General features: G+C 45.0%; 3 protein-coding genes and 1 pseudogene across 4 annotated transcripts; 2 read left to right on the top strand and 2 right to left on the bottom strand.

Annotated features, from left to right (window-relative positions):
- Positions 1–350: 350 nt before the first annotated feature.
- LOC136472526 (replication protein A 70 kDa DNA-binding subunit B-like) lies at positions 351–4,012 on the bottom strand. Of its 2 annotated transcripts, none has more exons than XM_066470225.1 (7): positions 3,816–4,012; positions 3,502–3,648; positions 3,184–3,393; positions 2,533–2,729; positions 2,092–2,180; positions 1,197–1,298; positions 351–767 (listed from the first exon to the last, which is right to left on the bottom strand). In XM_066470225.1, exons 1-4 carry the CDS (start codon positions 3,953–3,955, stop codon positions 2,723–2,725), a joined length of 504 nt encoding a protein of 167 aa, XP_066326322.1. In that variant the 5' UTR covers positions 3,956–4,012; the 3' UTR covers positions 351–767; positions 1,197–1,298; positions 2,092–2,180; positions 2,533–2,722. The 2 variants fall into 2 exon arrangements, with proteins under 2 accessions (XP_066326322.1, XP_066326321.1); XM_066470224.1 differs by having other exon boundaries at positions 354–767; positions 2,483–2,729.
- A 6,563-nt stretch (positions 4,013–10,575) lies between these two features.
- Positions 10,576–12,360, top strand: LOC136472525 (uncharacterized). The gene is made up of 2 exons (XM_066470223.1): positions 10,576–10,995; positions 11,651–12,360. Exons 1-2 carry the CDS (start codon positions 10,659–10,661, stop codon positions 12,184–12,186), a joined length of 873 nt encoding a protein of 290 aa, XP_066326320.1. The 5' UTR covers positions 10,576–10,658; the 3' UTR covers positions 12,187–12,360.
- Positions 12,361–15,973: 3,613 nt separating this feature from the next.
- Positions 15,974–16,453, bottom strand: LOC136469354 (classical arabinogalactan protein 9-like). Its single transcript, XM_066467576.1, has one exon. The coding sequence runs from the start codon at positions 16,451–16,453 to the stop codon at positions 15,974–15,976; it is 480 nt and encodes a 159-aa protein (XP_066323673.1).
- Positions 16,454–17,015: 562 nt separating this feature from the next.
- Positions 17,016–18,451, top strand: LOC136469353 (UPF0481 protein At3g47200-like; annotated as a pseudogene).
- Positions 18,452–20,557: the final 2,106 nt, after the last annotated feature.

Raw genomic sequence — 20,557 nt, 5'->3', positions numbered from 1 at the left:
GCGGCTGATAACCGTTTATAGGGGCGATTTTGCCAGCCGCCCCTATAAAAGGGTGGCTACAAATCATGCATTTGTAGGGGTGGTTCCCAGAACGCCCCTAGAAATCGATTTGTAAGGGCGGTTGGTACGGTAGCCGCCCCTACAAATCAATTTATAGAGGCGGTCTGGAAACACCAGCCGCCCCTATAAATCGATTTGTAGGGGCGGCTACAGTAACAACCGTCCCTACAAATTATTTTTCCGCCAAAAAAAAATTTAAATTTACAATTCAAATTCGATCGAAACATATATTTTTCATCATAACTTATCTTCTTCTGCGATTGTACTGAAACTCAATGACAATACACATTTATTTATACCAGATTATAACAAATATTCCATGACATGTCTTCCAAATGCGAATTGTAGTAATACATATCAAATCAAATATAAAAAATATCAAGTCAACTAAAAAATGCTAACTAGTATGCTCAATGTCTTTATCATAGATAACAGCACAATCAGAAAACCCAAATTTATGTCCTAGAAAAAAAAACTTCTGAAATATTCACCTTGTGAACACTTCTAAACGCAGGCCGCACAGATACCAAGTATCGGAAGGAACAAATGACAGATGGTTTCGCTTAAAAAACGAACAAATGACAGATGGAAATGTATGTAAACCATTGCCACATGCATTGTACCCTGTGTAGCCCATCTCTCTTCCTCTACAAGTCAACAGGTTTCCTCCCATTCCTGAGCAATAATCCCACACTTGCTTCCGGCATCTACACCACAAAAAAAGGTATCAGAATTTCGTTGAAAATGGGCAAGCAGGATGTTGTAAGTTGTGAAAGTATGGCAGGTGCCAATACGAACAAACGTGGCACAGCATGGCAGGTGCCAATGCGAACAAACATGCTTCCATGATCAGCTCAGTGTGATATCCGATCCATTGCTTTCTAGTTCCTATAACTAGTATATTATGTTTCACAAAGAATAAAGAATTATCTTTGCACCCGAGTATTTCCAATATATAAGAAAAAAATAGTGATGGCATAGTTAATCTGAAGCATTAGCTGAATCAAAACGGAAAAGAGACTAGCATGATAAGCTCTGCAAAACAAGTAGCATTCATGTTCTATTTTTGCAAGAAATACAATCACCTGTGCATAAGTTATAGCAGAAAAAGGAGCACTCCAACACTGGATACTAACCTGACCATGCAGGCTATTGATAATCTTCCACTTTGTCAGCGATGCATGTGGAGTGGATTCAGTGATACAACAAGTCATTCGTATAGAAGATAGCCAATTAATCTGTGAATCCAAATAAAAATACTTTATACTTACCAATCTGGAAAAAAAAACTCATGAAACAAATCTAATCAGTCATAAGTTTGCTGGAATCACGCATATCTGAGCATTTACACTCTGGAAAAAAAGCATGTTGCACATCTTGTATCCTTATTCACAAATAAAAAAAATAATAAATCTCTAATTATGCTCCTCAGCCAGCAAACAACCAACATATCAAATAATGTTAGCAACATCTCCCACAGAATGGATCAGAAATGACTACCATCCTCCCACAATCAAGAACTTTACCTTACAATGTTACAAAGTAAGAGCAACCAAATTACGACCATAGTGAAGGAAATAAGTAAACAGACTATAGAATTAATTGACCCCCAACGATTCTCAAACATATAGGCTCTTCAAATTGCAGAACAGAAAACTTCCTTGAAATAGTCAGCCACAAGGGGGAACCAAGATTAGGAGCTAAATTATTTTATTACATAATCATTGTTGATAATTAGCTTAAGGATAGAAACTATTACATTAGTCTTCCATGTGTGTTTTCAAGGAAGAAACAATGTTATGTATTAGTTCATTGGTTGGGAACAAAAGAAAAAAAAAAGGGTGTCCAATGTGTCTCCCCTGTCATACCGACTCAGACACTATCTCATAATCAATCTATCTAATTTGATTCCTCCTTTACATAATCGAAACCAGCATAGCACATTCAGAACAAAAAAAAAAATCAAAACCTGTTGCAGCACAGAGGAAGGCACAGTCAATTGAGGGCAACACAGCAGGAAGACAAAATTACCGGGAGCACAGAGACATGGACAAGTGATGTCTCAACTGACCACCCCTTCTCATTCAGCACATGAGTGATCATAGCCATAAGCTCCATCACTACAAAAAAAACCAAACTTGCTTCAAATTGGATGACATGGACAAGAGTCAATTTGATTGATAGATTAAAAACACATAAGCTGAATAAATGAAGTTTCTGACACATTGGATGATTGGATAGCTGGATCTTCAATCAATTTGACTTAACTCTAGATGCAGTGATGATAAAGTTCAAGTCTTAATCTGCGATGCATAAGCAAAAGAAGAGCTACTTTCCAACAAGTAGTAACTAAAATAATCCCACACTTGCTTCAAATTAACCGGGAAAAGGAAGGGCAAGTAAGAAAAGGAGAGGCACATACATCTGATCAGTACCATAATTAGCTGCTTGTTTCCAAAACAAGAACTTCACCTATAACAAGATCCCATTCGGATGATTTCACCATCTGGGATGCTCAGAAAGGTCCCATCAAGGAGCGTGAGCCACGGGAGTGGAGGGGATAGGGACTGCAGTCTAGCATTGGAGCGCCATGGGTGACAGACAAGGCCCAGGAGCTCTGGAGGGAGGTCTAACCAAGATAAAGACTCTGCAGCTGCCATCATCAAGTTCTGCAAGCGAATTCATAGGGTTCAGAGTTTAACATAGCAAATGGTTGCAAGTAACACTAAATAATTTAGCAGTACAATCAAAATATGAAGATGATCAGCAAACCATTATACTAGAAACAAAGTTAACTTGTTGTACACAGTGCTACTTATGCTTGATCATTGCAGTCTCTAATGGGAGCATCAGTTGCCCAGTTAGCAGGAAACAATCATATCCATTTGTTTGGTAACAAATAAGGTACTGCAACTACACTTAGGTTTGTTTAGAACTCATGGTGCCAAGCTAAACTGCTAAAGTAGAACCCACATGTTGGGCAAGAACTGTTAGAGAAAGAGATTTTTTTCCCCTTAAAAGGTAGGCCAGGTTTCTTACAGGTTGTTAGTGTTGAATATCTTAAACTTCTCGATTGACTTAAATGGATATCAAAGGACAGGGACTGCAATTGCAAGCACTTACTTTCCACGCTGCTCATTCACGATCTGGGACGCGGACTTCACCTCCTGCTTGGGCTTCATCACGAGTGGGGGAGCATTTGCTTGCTCAGCCACGACCACGCCTTCGTCCTTGGGCTTCAGCACAATTGGAGGGTCCTCTTTCTTGGCCTCGCCGTTGATCTCGGCGTCGAGCGCTTGGCACACAAGCTCGCATTTGACGACAATCAAGACTCTGGTAAACAAAGCACATGATTCAGGAAACCGAGGGAAACGCTGAATACGGGAACAGTTGCCAACATTAGTCCGCTCATGGTGATGAAACGGGATGGAGAACACTTACTTGTCATTGTTGCCTTTGACGAGGTTGCAAGTGTAGTCGAGGATGCGGATCAGGCCGAGGTTATTCAGATTGCCGGAGTGGACCTCCAACGCGAAGTTGGTGGGGAGCATCGCCTTGATCTTATCCTTCCCGTCGGTTGCCATGAAACTGCAGGGCAACAACAGATCCGAACACAAGGGGAGGCTCGTCAGACCGGCTGACAAGATCCATAAGAACTGCGCTAAGAACAGAACAGATCCCCCGCCCCACGGAACGAAAACTAGCGAAGATAATAGATCCAGCGCGGCCAGGGAAGGGAGGAGGTGAGAACTGACCTGAACCGGCTGCCCGTGCCGATGGACTTGAGGTCGAGGACCTGGACGACGAGATCCGGCACGGCGTCGTCGGAGCCCATCGACAGGTGCGCCAGGATGTGGGACACGGCGCCCGGCGTTACCGACTTGGCAGCGTCCATGGCTCCTCTTGCCTCTTTCCCCTCCCTGTTGAATCGTCTCCCGGAAGGAAGGAAGGAAGGAAGGTAGGTCTCCCAGAGGAAAAAGTCTTACTTAACCCCGCACCTATCATACTAGGTCTACTTCACCCCCTCAACTATGAAATCGTCTGTTTTACCCCCTGAACTATCTAAAACCGTATATTTTACCGTAGCAACCCGCTGTCACTGTAGCAAAACCGCCCCAGGGGGTAAAACAGACGGTTTTAGATAGTTCAGGGGGTAAAACACACGGTTTTATAGTTGAGGGGATGAAGTAGACCAAGTATGATAGGTGGGGGGTTAAGTAGACTTTTTCCATCTCCCAGATGAAGGAAGGTAGCTGTCGCCCTGACCGTTGCTCGCGTCGGGGGGAAGAGAGCATAGAGGAGAGAGAGGGGTGGGGAAGAGTCGCTCTGGCCGCTGCTCTGAAGATATTTTTGGATGCTCTAGAATATATATAGTGAGAGTCATTTGTAGGGGCGGTCGGTGATTGAGCCACCCCTACAAATAAAAACGCTAGGAGTGGCTGGTGAGCTGCTGTTCTATTTGTAGGAGCGGCTAGTCACTAAGCTCCCGAGCACGTCACTGTAGAAACGGCTCCACCACCAGTCACCCTAAAAAAAATTTGTCCCATTACTACCAGCTGTTTTACACGTAGTGAATCATTCGGTCGGTCGGTCGCTACCTACCTATAGGGCCAACAATGGTGGATCTGGAGTCACCGAGTCAGATATGCTGGAAAGGCAGCCGTAGACCGCCTCCGGTTGAGCAGGTCCGGAAAGCAGGCAGGGTTAGAAAATTCAACGCCGGCGGCCTCTAGGCTCTCAGTCTCACTCACTCAGCCTGAAGAGAAAATGGTCGTGAAAAGGTGTGGCCGTGTGAGATCGACAGAGCAGGGCCCAATGGACACCTGATGGCGATAGTCGACACCACCCACAGCTAGCATGGGCGATCGGCGAACAGCTCATCAGGCGTCTGCATGCCCGCTGGCTCATCCGGTCCGGACCGATCGCGTCATCACGTGATGCGTGAGCTCTTGGCATGCACATGGCAACACACACCTCTCTTCCGGTCCTCCTCGGCTCCTCCTCGTCGTCGTCTCGTCCCGGGCAGCCGTGTGCAAGATCACGCGGGGATGCCGGGCTGCTGCCGGCCGCCCGCCGAGATCGATCGAGTACTAGACATGCACACCTGATCCATGATCTTGCTAGCGCTAGCTTCCGACTCCCTCCACGCGCCACTAACCTGCTAATGAAAACTTGCTAATGGATATGCATCTGCTTGGGATTTTGGGAAATGGTGGACGGCGGACAGGTCACAGGTCGTCGTCCATCGACAGGATATGGTAGGTATAGATCATCCTGATCGGTGGCGCTCGCGAGGTCCTGGCGACCAAGTCGTCGCGTCTGTCGTCTCCGGCAGCACCACGTGGCCGGCGGCGAGATGGACCGGAGTCCGGAGCACGTGTGAGTGTGAGTGTGTGATCTTAGGGCGTCCCAACGGGGATCAAATAGCCAGTCTAGGTGATTTCCTATTGGTCAGAAGAGAGACGGAGCAGCGCGCTAGCGAGTCCATACTCGCTAGTCTCGCACGTTGTCCAAGAAATTCTGCGGCTCAAATCACTGGTGATTTCTTCGACGCTGTTGAGGACGCCCTTTCACTGTCTCCAACGACAACATCTAATAGCTGGACTTAAGTTTGTACTATTTATGCTGGAAAATACTATTTATGCTAATGTTTCATGAGAGAAAAATACTGTTTCGACTGGAAACTGTAGCCAACCAGCCAGCCAAAGCTGGCCAGCCGAACACGCCGTAAAATGCAAGATCTATTCGTCCTTTGGGTAGTGCTACAGGCAAAAGATTCAATATCTATTCAGCATATTCTCCAACAACAAGACCCAAAAGAGAATCATTTCTACAAATGAGTTTCCAGAAGAGAGGATACTCATATTTGGGTTGTGTCTCTTAGGCAACCCAAAATAGGTCTCCCGTATAGGTACTCTGTTGAAGGCTGATTTTGGGTCTCTTGCTACCTATTTTGGGTTTGGGTGCCCATATAAATTCCTTGTTGGAGGCAGTCTTAGTAGCGCGCTCCCAGTTGCGACCAACTTGCGCAGCACCTGTAGCTGCTCGGGAATGCAGGGGGCGACACCTGCTAATGTAGGAATATTATTTTAATAAATAATTACAGATCTAGATGTTATTCTTATAAAATTGCAAAACTAGTGTCGTATCGGCTATCACCTATCGGCCAGTCAATTGCTGACATCCTACGTGCGCGGGCAAAAATCACAGTGCAGAGTCCTATAGGCAATCAGTTAGCCGACTAAAGGGCTATCAGCAATTTGGGAGCCGATAGGTGCAATCCGTAGTTGGCCAGCCGATGGGCCTATCGGGCAAGCCACATCCCTTTTAGAATTTGTTTTAGTGATCACGTTTCTTTACTATTTAGATTTTAATATTTCTTTCAACCTACCCGAACAAAAATCTAAATAAGCAAGATACAATATTCTATCCAGATTCCTTCATTGTCTTTTTTCCCAGTAACTTTCCTCGATGCAGTCGTTGCTCTAGATGAATAGAGCATTGTCGAACACCGAAGTCAGAGTGTAGTTTCATATGCCGAATCTAACGATCAACTCTAAAATAGTGGACAATCAAATACCCTCTGTTTCAACTTTTCTTTTAAAAACAACTATTGGTTTGGAGTACTTTATGTTTCTTTTTTATGCCTCTATCCTTAACTAATAATAAATATATCGGTGTATTGTAACAAGAGAAAAACTATTAAATACTTATGAGAAACGAGAACAAGAAGAGTTTTGACTACTCCTTGCCACCGCTAACCTTGTGCATCGATAGCACAATCATGCCTTCTGCATGTGCACCACTATTTTTGATCGTTAAGGGCACCATCAAGATTGCTCACTCGCTCAACTGCATCTGCCGGGCCATGTCCACATCACCGCAGGAATCGTGCCCGATCAGCCACCACAGAAGCCGCACTTGCACGGGGCACCATGCCGCCCCACCATGTTGCCTCACAATGCTGACCAGGTCCACATGGTGGTTGCCGCACAATTAGCCTAGACTGTCTGGTCATGGCTGGTCACGCGCGTGCTACCTTGGCTGTCGTACCGCCGATTCAAGCCGTCTCGTCGTAACCGCTGTGTCTATGCATGGCTCTACCGTGCAACCAGGTTCATGTTGTCGGTTGCACAATGAATTGTAGTTCTGTTACAACGCATGGTCATGTTTTGCTAGTATAAGAAAAAATAAAAAAAAAGTAAAAACAGATGGACCACAAACATGGACCACAAACATGGCAAAAGGGAAGAACGGGTGCAGAACAGACGCGGTAAAAACAAAACAAATAAACTAATTTTCCTGACTAACTAGAGTCTACATCTTTTAACTACGTAAACATTACCTAAGTATCAAAATATGTAACCTAAAGTATATACTAATTTTTAGATCTAAATAAATCAGTAAAAAGCTGATCGTATTAATATAAAAAAAACAAAAAAAACAAACAAATACCTGCGTGCTTGCTTCGTGGTGATGGCGATTCTGACGTGACCTGTCCGTCCCTCGCATGCCGATATGCCCATCGGGCATCGGCACCAGTAACGCGTACGTGGCATGCATATCGGCAATCCATACACCGATTGGAGCCCATCAGCTGCTGTTTACCGCTTGGTGACCTATCGGCTTTTGGACAGCCGATTGTCTTATAAATTTGCAATTTCACTATTACAGCTTCTAGATCTGCCATTAAATATTAAAATAATATTATTTTAGAAAAAAATCGCTAATGTACTCAGAACCTGCCTGCCATGCTTACTACATTTCGACAAAAAAAAAGCATTGACCTGTATCCAGTGAAGGGGAGACTGGGAGATAGGCAACAAATGAATTCTTTTTTTTTTATAAAAAAAAGCAGGATAAAATGCGTTTGCCGGGGGTCTATTGCTTGGAAGGCAATTATCCTAACCGTTGGACTACAAACGCTTGCTTGTACGGAGTTTCCAGAGTTTGGTATAATAGGGAGAACTGTTCCAATTTGTTAGCGACATCTGCACTTGGCGCCCGTGGCAAAAACCAGTCAGCAGCGAGGGGGGTGTCCTCCGCATTACATCCACTCGTGACCAGGTGCTAGCGAAACAAACAAAAATCTGTGACAAAAAAAAATCTGTGACAAAAAGAAAAACAAACAAAAATCGGGATTTGGCCAAAAACTTGCGCAAGTAACGTTGCCAATGAGCAATGGCCATCGAGAAAAATACATGATAGTTCACAAAATCAACTCAATCGTATCTACCATGCACAAAATGTAAGTCCTAGACGAGCATTGGTTAAAGTGAAGGAGACACTATGCTAAAGATGCCGCTTCTATTAGATGAGAATATATATATATATATATATATATATATATATATATATATATATATATATATATATATATGATGAGGCTAAAATGCACCTGGGTACATTCTATGAAGCGAGTGCACGCGGGACGCGAGCACGAACGGCGAGACGCGCGGAGCGCGGCGAGCGGCGAACGCGCTGCATGCAAAACTAAATTGAGACAACCAACTACGTGATGCCACCTAACAGCTCAACCCATCCACCAGGAATCATGCATGCATGGAATCTTTTGTTGATTCCAAACGAAAAAATGTAATATATTTTAAACCATATATCCGATTTTAGTTCTGTTTGAAGTAGGTTGTTGAAAAAAATATGCTTAACAAAACAAGATCCATGAAGGCTGTATTTGATGAAGTTTTTTTTTCAAATACGTAATTCCAATATGTTGTACTATGAGTTGCAAACACTTCTACAACACAATTGCAACTTGACTGTAGCGTATTTAGCACTGGTTGCAATGAAGGCTGTATTTGATGAAGTTTTTTTTTTCAAATACGTAATTGCAATATGTTGTACTATGAGTTGCAAGCACTTCTACAACACGATTGCAACTTGGCTGTAGCGTATTTAGCACTGGTTGCAATGAAGACTGTATCTGATGAAGTTTTTTTTCAAATACGTAATTGCAATATGTTTTACTATGAGTTGCAAGCACTTCTACAACACAATTGCAACTTGGTTGTAGCGTATTTAGCACTGGTTTGCAATGAATGCTGTATTTGATGAAGTTTTTTTTTTCAAATACGTAATTGCAATATGTTGTACTATGAGTTGCAAGCACTTCTACAACACAATTGCAACTTGGTTGTAGCGTATTTAGCACTGGTTGCAACTAATTATAATCTAGTGTAACCTTGTTACTTTTAGTTGCAATTATTCACTACTTAGTTGCAACCCAGTTATTACTCTGATTGTAACCAGGTATGATTGCAACTCCTACTGAATAGAAATGCAACTAGTTAGTACTCAATTGTAGCTAGCAAATACTCACTTGCAACCTAGTTGGTAGATGCACCTGTCCAGTTACAACCCTAGGTAGTCCTGGTTGCAACTCGTTACTGCATAATTACTACTGGTTGCAACAAGTTACCACCCGATTGCAAACCAATTACTACTGATTGCAACTAGTTACTACTCAATTGCAACACAATTGCTACTCAGATATGATTGCAATTCAGAATTGCAACTTGGCGTGATTATAGTGATCAGATGCATATGGTACACAGAGTTATAACTAGTTGCAACTAGGTGGTAGACAGAGTTGCAATCGGTAGTACATTGATATGCAACTCGTTTAAAGGATAAAAAATATATCCATATTGGATCTAGTTTTGCTTAGAATTTTTTTTGAGTCGGATGTAATAAACGGTTTGTCACTCGGGGTTACGGTTTAGGAGAAAATTTGTTTCAAAGATTCGAACCAACAAAAAATTCCATGCACACCCAAGCGAATACATGCGGGCGCGCTGGTTGCTCCAAGTTGGTGCACCCGCCGGCCTAGGTGCATTCTATATACAGGATGTACCCAGGTGTATTATAGCAAAACAATATATATGGGGAGAGTATATTCAGTAGCCAGCTACAAAATAAGTTATTCTGTAGCCACCTCCATTTACGATAATTTTATATACTAATTTATGATAATGTCAATACGTATTTACGATAGTTGGTTTCTATAACACATGAGAATATTTACCATAACATTATAATAAACCACTTAGTTAGGAGTTACTATAATATCATAAATTAACATAGTAATTATCATAACTTAAAGTGGCTATAAAATAAAAAAATAAGTTATTTTATAGCCAGCTACAGGGCAGTATATGTATTGGGATCGGGAGAGAGGCAATGCCACATTATAGCAAGGTTGGTTTTTTAGGGGCGGATTGAAAGATTCTCTATGAAAATCGCTCATAGACAGCTAAATAGCTAAAAAACACAACTAATTATGTTGTTGTATGACGCACAGTTTTCTGCTAATTTCAGCTCATCTAAAACAGAGCAAAAAAGAACTAGAAACGACTAGAGAGGCTAGAGCGGCAGTTGAGCTGACCATGACCCCACATTCATACAGAGCTCTCTCGTTGGTTCAGGGCCCAATTCGAGGTTGAACCTGAACGAAAGCCCATAAAAGCCTTTCGGGCCACCCATTTGCAAGCCGAAGACGCGACCGACCTCAACTCACCGCACCGCCGGGCGCACCCAAATCCCAAACCCTAGCGCGCGCACGCACGCACGCACGCGGTACCATGGCGGCGGCGGCGGCGCAGCAGAAGATCCGGTGGGGGGAGCTGGAGGAGGACGACGGCGGGGACCTCGACTTCCTCCTCCCGCCGAGCGTCGTCGTCGGGCCCGACGAGAACGGCATCAAGAAAGTCATCGTGTACAAATTCGACGACGACGGCAACAAGGTCAGGGTCACCACCACCACCCGAGTCCGCAAGCTCGCGCGGGCGCGCCTCTCCCGCAGCGCCATCGAGCGCCGCCAGTGGCCCAAGTTCGGCGACGCCCTCAAGGAGGACGCCGGCTCCAGGCTCACCATGGTCTCCACCGAGGAGATCCTCATCGAGCGACCCCGCGCCCCAGGTCTCGATCTGCTTGCTACCTGCTTCCGTTTCGAATATCCTCGTCGTCTGTTCGTCCGATTGCTAGCAGCTAGGCACGATCTGTCTGGGTCGAATGTTTCGATTCGATTCTTAGTTCTGCAATTGCAGCTAGATGCGGCCTTTGTGAAATTTGGGGATGTTCGGATCGTTTTATTAATACTATGTCCATCTAGTCTAGGTCTAGGTACATGGGGGGCTGTGTAGGAGCGACGAATTGGAACACGATTCAATTCATCTCATTAGGTGGTGCAAGAATTTTTTCGTGGAACACTGATTAAAATTAGCATTTCATTCTCACCTATCATCATCGTTATTTTGGTCATACATGCTTTTCTTGGTACTTTAATAGAACTAGAATCAATACCCATTATATGAAATCATGGCAGTTTAGTTTTTTTTTATCAAGGCTCAAATTCTGTTTCATAGTTCAATGATTGTCATTCGCATATGATGATGTTGGAGCACTATTTCGGTATGTTGAAGGATTGTTTTGTTACAACTTACATGAACTGACAGTATGCCTTGTTAATGATGAATTTATCTTTTTCTTTTGTGTTTCTCCATGTTATGAGGCCTTAAAAACCAGTCTGTTTTAAACTTTGGTTCTTGTTCGCTAACATCCCCGTTAATTGTAGGGAGCAAAGCTGAGGAACCAGCTGCATCCGGTGACCCGCTGGCTATGGCGAGCAAGGGAGGTGCTGTTCTCATGGTTTGCAGAACCTGTGGGAAGAAGGGCGATCACTGGACCTCAAAGTGTCCCTACAAGGACCTGGCACCACCGACTGAAACTTTCACGGACAGGCCTCCTACGTCCGATGGCCCTCCTGCACCAGGCGGTCCTGTGAAGGGAGCATATGTTCCCCCAACCATGAGAGGAGGCGCTGATAGGACTGGAGACTCGATGCGCCGCAGGAACGACGAGAATTCCGTCCGTGTCACCAACCTCTCGGAGGACACCCGTGAGCCTGACCTCCTTGAGCTCTTCCGCTCGTTCGGCCCTGTCAGCCGTGTCTACGTCGCGGTGGATCAGAAGACTGGGTCGAGCAGGGGGTTTGGGTTCGTCAACTTTGTTCACAGGGAGGATGCGGAGAAGGCGATCAGCAAGCTCAATGGGTATGGTTATGATAACCTTATCCTCCGAGTCGAGTGGGCGACGCCAAGGCCCAACTAGTTTTGCCGCTACTTTGCTAGAATTGCATATTTCTGTCTTGAATTATATCAGTATGGTTGTTTGAAATACTAGTACCTGAGCCATGAGCATATCATGTCGTAAAAACCTGCTGTTGTGTGTGTTTTGGTAGGACAAGAATAATAAACTCGCTACTGTTTTTATTTTGAGTTCGTATATCGTTTGTTGCAGCAAACTTTATGTGCCTTCAAGTAGTTATGAGGATTGTATTTATTTAGGATGACAAAGCAATGACCCCACTATCCTGCCTACTTGGAATTTGGAACTCATGGTTGCAAGACTGACCTTGCATGGACATGAATTTAGTCAGACTAAAACAAAGCATCATCCTTTTGGTCAGCTATGAATTTAGCCAGACTAAAACAAGGCATCATCCTTTGGGTCAGCTATGGTGGATCAGATATTTGAAAATCTCATTAGTAACTAACATCTCATTGGATCAAAATAACAACAAACTACTCCCTCATAGTTAAATATCATCAGAAGAACTATACAGCAACCAACAGCCCACTGCAGTCTGAAAACTTGAAATGAGTTAAACATAGCATTTTGGTTTCAGTTGAACAATGCTATGTTCTTTGTTTTTTGAGTCACATTTTAGACAGATTTCATCAGGGGTTTGCTCAAAGGGTCTACGCATCAACTCAGGCGTATGGTGAATTCGTTGTTGGTTGCCGTGGATCAGCAAGATTAGGCAACTGAGAAGTTGTTCAATTACATTACAAAGGGAACCCATCCGCCAATTATCACAGCTGTTGCGCTAAAACACCATTATGCTACTCTGAAGTTGTACTCCTGTGTTTTCTGTGCTTAGCAAGGCCTTTGTGAACCTGGCCAAGAACAAGAGCCCAAGACACGTGATGGTTTATCAGGGTAATTTCAGAGTCATGCGCCTGACCAGAGCTGTTGGTCATACTAAAGACACGGCTCAGAAATACGACGAACATCAAACCATCGTTTGATATAGAGAATGCTAGTTCAAATTTGGACAAAACCTACACGAATGCCGCTTACTCCATTACAGGCACACACAACCCCAGATTTAGGTGTCAAGGAAATACAATCGTAAGTGCAATCCCAGCCAGATTGAAATACAATCGTAAGGAAGGAACACAGAACGGAGGGCAGAGCTCATACAGATGCTGTACTGATCTGAGCAGTCCAGGTGAGGACTGCCACTGAATGGCTGCATGCAAAGTGTCCAAATTGTTTATATCGTCCCTGCACGAATGAACAGTGCAAATGCGGCATGGTTGACTGGACCTCAAGGAACAGACAACGGTCCCGTTGTTCCGCTGCACTACCTCAGCAATACTTTTCAGCGAATGAACAAGTTTTCCGAAACAAATCAGCATTAGCATAAGCCAAATTTCAGCGAAACGAATAAGGCCACGTGGGCATGGGGAGCGCATGGCTTGGAGCTCCAAAGTTGTCGAGCAATACTGTGCCTCCGATCCATGCCGGGCTGACGGAAAAACCAGCTGCGGCGGAGGTGGAGCTGGAGGCTCCCGCCACCCTTGTTGAGGTTGGCCAACGAGAGAGGGCCGGCCAGGTGAGGTGGCCGGCGCTGGCACCTGGCAGAGATCCCCGTCTGGAGTCTGGATCGCCTCTCCTCAGGGAGAAGAACCTGCGTGGGAGAAGGAACGGAGTACTTGCTGCCATATTCCAGCCAGCCTTTGGTTGCACAAGACTAGTGGGCATCCAGATTACGAATGACGTTTGGAACAAAATGTTCTCAAGTGAGTGTTTTAGCAAGAGATCGGCATAAAGATCAGTTTTGCTGATCAAGTTTCTAAAAGGCACATGCTTCGGGCACACTTGAGCATGTGACAATTAAGCAGCCACACTATTACGCTAGCTGCAGCTGTCAGCGGGAGAATCTCGAGTCCAATACAAAAGACTCTAATATCCCTAAACATTTGTCATTTTCGCTTCCCGAGAAACAACTTTAACTAAATATATATTAAAAATATTAATATATCCGAGGGGTCGTTTGGATCCCTTTATTTTGGGAGAATTGAAATCTACTCAATGGATTATACTATTTGATTTGGAATTTGACATTTAATAACTTTTCCAAACTCACAAATAAGTTCATCTCAAATTCATAGGGTGGGAGATGAAAATGAATTCTATGGATCACTATGCTATAATTCTATTCTCCAACTTATAACACACTCTTCAACTCATTTTCATACAATAGAAATACAACATATAAGTATGTCCCTTATATGCATAACAATAAATATATAAATGTATTCCATATACAACTATATTAGCTTAATTTATCTATGTCTAAATTGTAATTATTAGAATGAATTCAATTCCAAGAATCCAAACCGTCCCTCTTTGGAAAGATCTTTGAATATAGTTTTTTAATAAATTTATTTGGAGATATAAATATTGCACATATTTTTTATAAATCGAGTCAAACTTACGACACGCACACCAATGACGACAGTTATTTCGGGACGGAGGGAGTATGTTCTAAAAGGAATGTCAGTCTCACTTAGCTTTTCTGAGAAGTTAAACGTTCTCAAAGTTAATTAAATATATACGAAGGATAGTAATATTTATTTATGAGGTATAATAAGTATCATTAAATTAATCATGTAATATATTTTTAATAAACTTATTTAGTGATACAAATGTCGCTAATATTTTTTATAAACTTAGTCAAACTTTAAAAAATTTGCCAGTGACAAGGCCTACAATGTAGTTTTTTGGGGGACAGGAGTAAATAGTAAATGTTCTTTGTCTCCTTATTCACTATGTACAAACTTTTTCCCTTCATCTTTTTAATTAAATCTATAGAGGGGGCAACCCCTCCTGTTTGCCTTAAAAAAGTAATAAATAGTAAATGGTACACCCCTACTATAAAGACATTTATAGTAAAAATGGTACATAAAATTGAGGCAAGGACCCTACAAGATTTCTTGGATGGATAGAAGGGATCAGAGTTTATCTATATAACCTATATAGATGTAACCAACTAAGTGTCATTTACTATGATTTTTCTGCAGCCACGTTAAGCCACATCATCGGTTTTATTTTAGCCGTCCGATCTTAAGAAGCTATCTATAGATCCTGTCCATCCATTCTATTGTTTCTCTTCCTCTCATCCTTAATGTGTGTGTAGCCTCTGCTTAGGCAGTTGCTTAGCTCGTTTTAGTGAGTTTGCTACTGGTATAAGTAGCCTGTCCAAGCACCACGTATAACTGCTTGGCTCATTTGTAATCGCTATGTGCTGTTCACAATCATATGACTAAAAGAGCTCTGTCAGCCGACTGTTCTCCTATGTCTTTCTGTGTTCAGTGAGAGTTTTACATTTGTTCTTGAATTCGGTTAGGATTAGCACTGTATGAGCGTGTGATTTCGATCCTAAATCCTACATTTGTTTTCGTGTTCAATGTTACTATTCTTTCAATGGTAGTAGACAACTTGTCTCTAGATAGTGGGACACTTAGCTCTGATGATTTCATCAATCTCGATATCCGCCCCTAACTTTCGGATGTGTTTATAGAGATAGGGTAATTGTTTGTCGATGCATGTGTATGAGCAGCATCTGCATATGACCGTATTCCACAAAAAAAGTAAGATGGTCTCCAACAGCTCATGCATCACGGCATGCAAACCCAAAATGCCTACTTAGGTTGCTTTATCGGTAGAAAACGTGGTCCAACAGACAATGCAAACGAGGGACCTATTTTTGGGTGGGACGTGATGCACGACCCAAATAAGCGTCACCTCTCTCCTCGAACCAAAATCTCTAGTGCCGTGGAGAAGGCCCACTCACTTGAGATGTGACGGGTGCCGGAACGTGGTGGGCGTGCGCTCGGGTCGCCGCCGCCGCCGTGGGGGCCATCTGCGCGGACGTTGAGGTCGGATCCAACGGGAAAGGGGCGCCGCCACGCCCAATCGACCGGGTCCGCCCGCAGCTGACCGGAAGGGGAGAGGGTGCCACCACCGGTGGAGGAGGAGCAGCCACGACCGCGCACCGCAGGTGGGGCAGGAGGATGCGCATCGCCGGCGGGGAGAGAACGCCGCTGCGCGTGGGGGCCATCTGCGCGGACGTCGAGGTCGGATCCGTCGGGAAAGGAGCGCCGCCACGCCCAATCGATCGGATCCGCCCGCAACTGACCAGAAGGGGAGAGGGCGCCACCACCGGTGGAGGAGGAGCAGCCACGACCGCGCGCCGCAGATGGGGCAGGAGGATGCGCGCCGCCAGTGGGGAGAGGACGCGCGCCATGGGGCTGGGCGTCGATGCGAGGCCCTCCTCTTTTGCATTGGCTGTTGGAGATGGAAGGGTTTGGGTGCGTGGCTCTTTTGTGTTGCGTGACTTAAATGATGAAATGGGCCTCTTGTTTGGGTTTCAGCTATTGGAGATAGTCTAAAGAGAGACGAAAAAGGGTAAGGGGTAGTAGGAATGAAGCTTGGAACTCGATGCTAGCAAAGATTTGGGCAAAGGCATGTCCAATTGTCCTTAAAGATCAAGTTTGTTGATCAAGTTCTGAAAGACACATGCTTCTCGGGCATATATCACACTAGCTCTCAAAGTAAAGTATTTGACAAAGCCGACCTTTTGCAGCAGGAATAATCTACAGCCCGATGCATGCGATCATCGTGAGTTGTACTAGATGATACGGTTCCAAAGTCCGTGCGTACATATTGAAGATGGAGGGGGGCGGGTTTCGTCCGTCGTCCTGAGTTAGCCTCACAGCATTGTTTTGTGCCTTAGCTTACCTCAAAAAAAAAAAAACTAGCATTGTTTGGCGCCATGAGTTTTTTTTCATAGGAACCTCGATCAAGAGATGGCCAAAGCAATGGAACGGCTCAAGCATGAAGACGATGTCTCCAATTCTAATGTGCAGACGACCCATACTAGCCACTGGTTCCCATCCAGCCTACGAGGGATAACCGGAGAGAACCAACGCTACGCCGTGCCAAGCGTGGTGGCCATCGGCCCGCGGAACATTCCCTATCATGGCACCGACAGTGTTAGAAACGGCGGCAATTTCTGGCAGCTGGACAACATGGAGCGCGCCAAAGTGGGCGGCGGCCTACTGGTTCTGCAGGCTCTCGGGCCGCTCTATGTCGTCGGAGGTTTACGAGAAGGTCCACTCCGTCGTGGACCACGTCCGCCGCTACTACGATCACCACCTTCCAGCCGAGCTGAGGCTTCTCGACGAAGATGGTGCTGGATTGGCGACCATGATGTTCGTGGACGGCTGCTTCCTGATGCAGTACATGATGATGATGATGATGGTGGGCGGGGCCGGGGCCACCGGGACCGATCCGTTGCTCCGGAAGCGGATGTCTCCGCCCAACATCAGGAAGGACATCTTCATGCTCGAGAACCAGATCCCGTATCTGGTGCTCGAGGCGCTCATGGAGTTCACCAGCGTCGACGTGCGCGGGTTTATCGCCAAGATGGGAATGCACTTCTTCTTCGGCCCTAGGAACAACGACCTGCTGCTGGCAAGGGAGAGGGAGAGGGAGGCCGTCCAACCCCAACCCCAAGCCCGGTGGCCGGTGCAATTTGGGGATTACAAGCCGCCGCACCTCCTCGGGCTGCTCCTGTTCCACGTGACGGGCAGCACGCCTGAACCGGCGGCGGCCTCGCACTCGCACTCGCACCGCGAGGGCGAGGCAGCAGCGCCGCCGCCGCCGCCGCCGTCGCAGCCCCGCAGCGCCGCAGAGCTCGCACAGATCGGCGTCAAGCTGACCCCCGCCAGCGCGACCGCGCGTCTCGCGGACATGGCTTTTACGAGGAAGCCCGTGCTGTTCGCCGAGCTGTCGCTGTCGCCGCTGTTCCTCGACGACGACACCGCCTGCTGGCTCGTCAACATGGCCGCGCTGGAGGAGGCCGTCGTCGCCCGAGACTTCATCCCCATGGGGGCCCGGGCCTCGCTGGAAAGCTTCAAGCTCAGCTCCTACCTGTCGGTGCTGGCGATGCTCGTCGACGGGGAGGAGGACGTGCGCGAGCTGCGGCGCGCCAACCTGCTGCACAGCACCCTGAGCAACACGCAGGCTCTGGCCTTCTTCAAAGGCCTCGGCCACAACCTGCGCCTCGGGCACCAGTACCATGCTGTCCTGGAGGAGATTGACTGGTACTGGCGCGACAGGTCGGTGAGGATCGCCGTCTACAGCTTTGCCTACGACAACTACAAGACCGTCGCCGCCGTCTTGTCCAACCGGCGTTCTCATCGGCATCTTCAAGACCCTTCTGTCATTCAAACAGCACTAGATGGACAGAGCATTCTCTCTCTCTCTCTCTGTGTCTATATTCAAACTCCACGTTTTATATTTCTTTTGTACAGTTTTTTTTCGGTTTGCAAACGGGTGGAATGTAAGTGGGTGGCCGCTTGGCCAAGTCGTGTTTGTTCTTTTTTTTCAACTTTATTCTTTTAATAAAATAACGGTAAAACTTTTTTTTGCTGTCGTTTTAAAAGTAATTTTATTGGATTTATTCTATGATTTAACGGCACACGGCGGTGATGTGCTTGTCGACAGCGAAACACCTGCAGTGAGACTTCATCAAGCCAGCCCAATCTCACATTTTCGGAGGTGTTCATAGCAGTGAATGTGCATGAACGTATGGATGTCCGTGTATGTATTGTGAATCTGTGATTTAAAAAAAATAAGATAAAAGAAGTGTTTGCATCTCAAACACTTGCTTGAGGAATTTCTGAAATCATTACATTAATCTTGACTACAAACGCTTGCATTGCTTGAGTCTGTATAGTTTCTTATGTGAGCCACCGGTGGAAATGGAATGATTCACGTTGATACGCATAAAGGAGCTGCTTGCGAAAATGGTCATTTCACATGGTGTCAAAAAATGTTTTTTAATCTTGGAAAAAGTCCAAATTACCCCCCTCAAGTTTGACATATGTCCAGATTACCCCCTAAACTTACATTTGGTTCAATTTACTCCCTCTAACTATGTCAGTTGGTCTAGTTTACCCCTTAACATGATTTGTTATTTTTGTTTTTCCACGTGTTAGTTGAGTCTTAATATCAACTTTTGTCATATGATAGAGAACATCATAAGTTATGTTAGAAAAAATATATCTTAACTTTTTGCCACAATTTTGATAGCTTAGGAAATTTAATAATAAATTAGCACTAGAGATACAATATCGTATAAAACATAATAATGAAAAAATCATAGTGCATTTTTCTAACACAAAATACAATGTCCTCTATCACCTCACAAAATTTGAAACTAAAATATAATTTGTACATAGAGAAACAAAAAAAAATATAAGGTGTTAGTTGGACCAACCTAAATAGTTGGAGGAAGTAAATTGAACTAAATGTTAGTTTGGGAGTTATTTGGACATAGGCCAAATTTGGAGGGAGTAATATGGACCTTTTCCTTTAATCTTTTATTAAGCTCATTTTGGCAATGAATTTCGATTAAAATGTATAGGCAGTTCTGAACTACACCGTTTGCTCGGCACGTTGTACTGATTGAAGTAGCAGTGTACAGTTTAAAAATGGAAGAAGCCGAGCGCAGTAGAACAAGTCTAAAAATGGAAGAAGCTGGAGTTTGTTAATCGGTCATGGGATCCAGGACCCGGCACTGGTGACTTATCTACTGCTGCGTCTGCTCTTTTGGCTTTACAAAACTCTCTGAAGAGCTGGGACAGGGACGTTTTTGGCTCGGTTAAGCAGCAGGTAAAGAGCCTGAGAGCTGAACTGGAGGCGGAGAGGAGTAGCAGCACCCTGTACCGAGGACCTACGGACAGGGAACGGCGATTGGTGGCCACGTTGGGCCGGGGAGGTGCTGGCACGTGAAGAAACTATGGAACGGCGGCGGTCGAGAATTGCTTGGTTAAAAGAAGGCGACCGGAATACGGCCTTTTTTCAGGCTAAAGCGCGTGCACGGAACCGAACCAATAGGATTAAAATGCTCAAAGATGAGGCAGGCAATGAGTTTACTGATCAGGATGACCTGGAGAGGTTGGCTTGTGATTTTTACCAGAAGCTGTTTGCGGCACAGGAGAATTTGCAACCTGAGTTAATTTGTCGCCATATACCACGAAAGATCACCCCGGAGATGGCGGCTGTTTTGGAGAGACCGTTCTCCGAGAAGGAAGTGGAGGAGGCTCTCTTTCAGATGGCGCCAAGCAAGGCTCCAGGAGTAGACGGATTTAACGCTGGCTTTTTTCAGACCCACTGGCAGCTGGTTAAGGGGTGTGTGGTGCCTGCGATTTTGGGGTTCCTGAATGGAGGCGAATTACCTGCGGAAGTAAACAAAACTTTGTTGGTGCTCATTCCGAAGGTCACGAATCCGCATGATTTGTCACAATACCGCCCCATTTCTCTTTGCAATGTTTTGTACAAA

This window comes from Miscanthus floridulus, chromosome 8 (genome assembly GCF_019320115.1).
Source record: "Miscanthus floridulus cultivar M001 chromosome 8, ASM1932011v1, whole genome shotgun sequence".
In the NCBI taxonomy this organism is placed as follows: Eukaryota; Viridiplantae; Streptophyta; class Magnoliopsida; order Poales; family Poaceae; genus Miscanthus; species Miscanthus floridulus.
This window is presented reverse-complemented; position numbering and strand designations above follow the sequence as displayed.

Coding starts and splice junctions, on each gene's coding strand:
- LOC136472526 (XM_066470225.1), bottom strand. CDS start 3,955: ATGGACGCTGCCAAGTCGGTAACGCCGGGCGCCGTGTCCCACATCCTG. Junction 3,649..3,815: donor GGCACGGGCAGCCGGTTCAG/GTCAGTTCTCAC, acceptor GTTGCCCTGCAG/TTTCATGGCAACCGACGGGA. Junction 3,394..3,501: donor GTCAAAGGCAACAATGACAA/GTAAGTGTTCTC, acceptor TTTGTTTACCAG/AGTCTTGATTGTCGTCAAAT.
- LOC136472525 (XM_066470223.1), top strand. CDS start 10,659: ATGGCGGCGGCGGCGGCGCAGCAGAAGATCCGGTGGGGGGAGCTGGAG. Junction 10,996..11,650: donor CGAGCGACCCCGCGCCCCAG/GTCTCGATCTGC, acceptor CGTTAATTGTAG/GGAGCAAAGCTGAGGAACCA.
- LOC136469354 (XM_066467576.1), bottom strand. CDS start 16,453: ATGGCGCGCGTCCTCTCCCCACTGGCGGCGCGCATCCTCCTGCCCCAT.